Genomic DNA, 3358 nt, shown 5'->3' on the forward strand with positions numbered 1-3358 from the left:
CATATTCTATCACTAACAAGCATTTGATAGATACCGATATCCTTCTATCAGTGTCATTGATAGACAGTGTGATAGAATCTAAAAATTTTGTTATAGCTTCTAAATATTTTAATTTATTTTGCTATTTTAAAAAATGTTTAAAATAATAACTCTTTTTTAATTTTAATTTTTTTTTAGAGTTTCTCACCTTTTTCATGTGAGAAAAGAATTCAAGTTGAATTCTAAGTCCACCCACTTGCTTGTGTCCTAATTGCCACTATACAACAAACAATGTTTGGCTATATTTTCTTCTTCAATGCCCTTTAATTTTGTTTCTGTTTTTTTTTTCCATGTAGGAGAGACTAAACCTTTAATTATACTGTAAAAAAAATAACTCTAAATTAATTAGATATTGGAATATCTTTGAAATTGTTTTAAAAATAGCCTTGAAAATTTTCCTTTGAAATGATGAATAAAAAACGAAAAATATTATTGATGTATAAAAAATGGAACTCAAAACATGACAAAATTTACAAACATTTTAATGTAAATTAACAAGGTTTAATACATGGAAAATGATTTTTGTTAGTGATGTAAGTAAATGATGTCAACAACTTTGAAATGAAACGAAAGATAACAACTGAATTGTATCAAGCATTAAAGTATATCTTTCTATTTTTACACCATAAGTAATGACAAAACTCTCAAAAATATATTCGTAGAAATAAAAATAGAATTTTCCGAACTTTAGAGTTATAACCAAAAATGAAAATCGACATTTAGAATAAAAATAGGTGTAGAAATACATCGATAGAACATAATATAAAACGATTTAAGTGTAGATACTTCAATAGAATAGAATTGGAGAGTTTATACATGGTAAGTAACAAATTGAAATCATTTCAACCAAAACTTACCATAAAGTTTTTCAGGTATATTTTGTATGATTTAAATCAAAATTTGATAAACTGTTTTTTAAAATGAAAATAATAATAATAATAATAACAATAATAATTTCACAAACCCAACTTCACATTTTTTTCACCTATAAATTCCTGCGCTCAGCCACTTCTTTCTTCATCTTTTAACTCCCTTCTCTGTCCTCCACAAGCTAAGTATCTTCAATTCCAACCAAAACCCATCTCATTCTTTTTCTGTTCTAATTTCATACGAACTTCAAAGTTTCAATCTTTTTGGCCATTTCTTCATACCCAAATCTCACTCTTTTCATCTACTCTGTTTTTTTCTTCTTTGTTTTTAGAATTTCGAATCTCCAATTTGTTTACACCCAAAACAATGTCCTCCAGTATCTATCAAGGGTTGCAATCATGTCTTATGGAACCACGTGTTTTAAGGCTCAAATTGTCTCCCTCCCAATCCTATTCTTCCCCGTCGCCGGCCGAAGAACAAGATTCCGATCACTCTCTTACTCATTCTGACCCACAAATTCAAACCCATCTGAAAATGGACCAGAATCACACTGCCCACGCCAGTGCCGGAGATTCTCCCTCCGAAAACAGAGTCGCTGTGATTGGCCACGGGAATGGTGTTGGTGGGTGGAGCTTTCTCCAAGCTCCCTCGGGTGTGGATGGCCACCCTCCCGCAAAGCGATATGCTCCGACGATGGCTCTCAGTCCGAAGAGCCTCGAAATGTGTACTGAGAGTTTGGGCAGCGAGACCGGCAGCGATGGTGGCAGTGAAATTGGTAGCGACGAGAAAATGTCTCTGTTTTCGCCTGACGAAACAGAGACTTCTCCGTCGTTGGCCTCGGGCAGAAAGTCGGTTAAGTTATCGAGGCTAGCAAAGAAACTCGCCAAACCCAGGTAAAATTATAAATGTACTTAATAGATTAAGATTTAGTCCTGCCACTAAATTAAATTAAGTGACACAAATCTAACATTAATAAAAGTTTAATCATTTATTCATATTCTTAATCTCCAGCTATCCTCCACCGTTGACGACCATGAGTGGGTCAATGGGTGTGAAGGTGAAGCCTTATCGGGAAGGCGGGCGGCTAGTGCTGAAAGCGGTGTCGATTCCATCGACAAAGCCATGTTTTGAGGTGGAGCGCGGCGGGGGAAGGCTGAAGCTGAGGCTGTTGGAGCACTGTTTATTGTTGAATAGTTTACAAGAAGGAGAGGAAGAAGTAGAAGAGCGGGAGGAGGAGGAGGCCGTCGAGAGCGGCGGGCGACTGCGGAAGGGGAGGAGGTGCAAGGAAGGTGGGGGAGGAAGAAAAGAGTTGGTGAATTGGGAGCCATTTTTGGTCTCAACTTGAAGAACTTGACGATATCTATTATTTTTCTTTTTATAATCTTCTTTGTTTTCTGACCATGATGGCTATATATCATTATATATTTTGTACCTTTGATTTTGCAATATATATATATATATATATATATATATATATATATATATGCTAATTGCTAATGGCAGTTATTATGGTTACTCTCTCTCTCTCTCCTCAAAATGTTGTATTGTGAATTTACTATTTGAACTAGTGGTTAATATCTCAAAAAGTAATGAAGTTATGACAATTAAATCTTTATTGGCATGCAACTTGGTGGAGGACGAGCTTTTAACTTGCAACCTGTTCGATAAGTTTGAAAGTTTAATTGCAATCTTTTATGCATAATTTGAAAAATGATTTTTTTTAGTACAACAAATGAGAGGTGTAAAATGAACAATCGAATTCTTATGAAAAAGAGATCATGTCAATTCCTAATAAACTAAGTGAGACTTATCTTAAGCATCTGTTATATTATATCTTTCAAATTTTGTGTTTAAACATTATCTCAAATTAAAGGATAGTAGATAGGAAAAAAGTTTCAAATATTTTGTACCTTGACTATGTATACATATGAGCTCAAGGTAACTTGTAGTTAATCCATTTATTTTTTTAAGTACATAGGTTAATTGTGAGCTAGATTGGTTTTGAAAACTATTTGTTTACCCTTTAATTCATAATAAATATATAATTAAATTAAATTGAAAAGTAGCAAGCTTTAATTCGTAATAAATATATAATCAAACTAAATTAATAAATAGCAAACAGATGAAGGGCAACAATACAATTAATTAATGTCTTTTTCCATCCATTGATATTTATATGAAAAGATAGTTTCTTCATTTAAATTAAAGTGTCATTCTATTGTAAATATGTCTGTAACAAATAGTTGATATCAATAAGAATAAATCGTAAAGAAGAAACATATCCAAAATAATCATGTGAAAGAATAAAGCATAGATACAAAATACTATGTTATGTGGTATTTATTTATAGAGATACGGAGAGTAACATGTAATTGAATCACCTAACAAAATAGACACAAATACGACATCCTTTGAAATAATAATCTTCATTCAATTTATCGGTTGGTTG

At 32.6% G+C, this 3358-nt stretch overlaps 1 protein-coding gene across 1 annotated transcript; it reads left to right on the top strand.

Moving 5' to 3' along the window:
* Window positions 1-1052: 1052 nt before the first annotated feature.
* On the top strand, window positions 1053-2522 carry LOC103492675 (protein FANTASTIC FOUR 3). Its single transcript, XM_008453144.3, has 2 exons — window positions 1053-1802; window positions 1921-2522. The coding sequence occupies exons 1-2, from the start codon at window positions 1276-1278 to the stop codon at window positions 2252-2254; spliced, it is 861 nt and encodes a 286-aa protein (XP_008451366.1). The 5' UTR covers window positions 1053-1275; the 3' UTR covers window positions 2255-2522.
* The last annotated feature ends 836 nt before the right edge of the window (window positions 2523-3358 follow it).

The sequence above is a fragment of the Cucumis melo genome, chromosome 1 (genome assembly GCF_025177605.1).
Source record: "Cucumis melo cultivar AY chromosome 1, USDA_Cmelo_AY_1.0, whole genome shotgun sequence".
In the NCBI taxonomy this organism is placed as follows: domain Eukaryota; kingdom Viridiplantae; phylum Streptophyta; class Magnoliopsida; order Cucurbitales; family Cucurbitaceae; genus Cucumis; species Cucumis melo.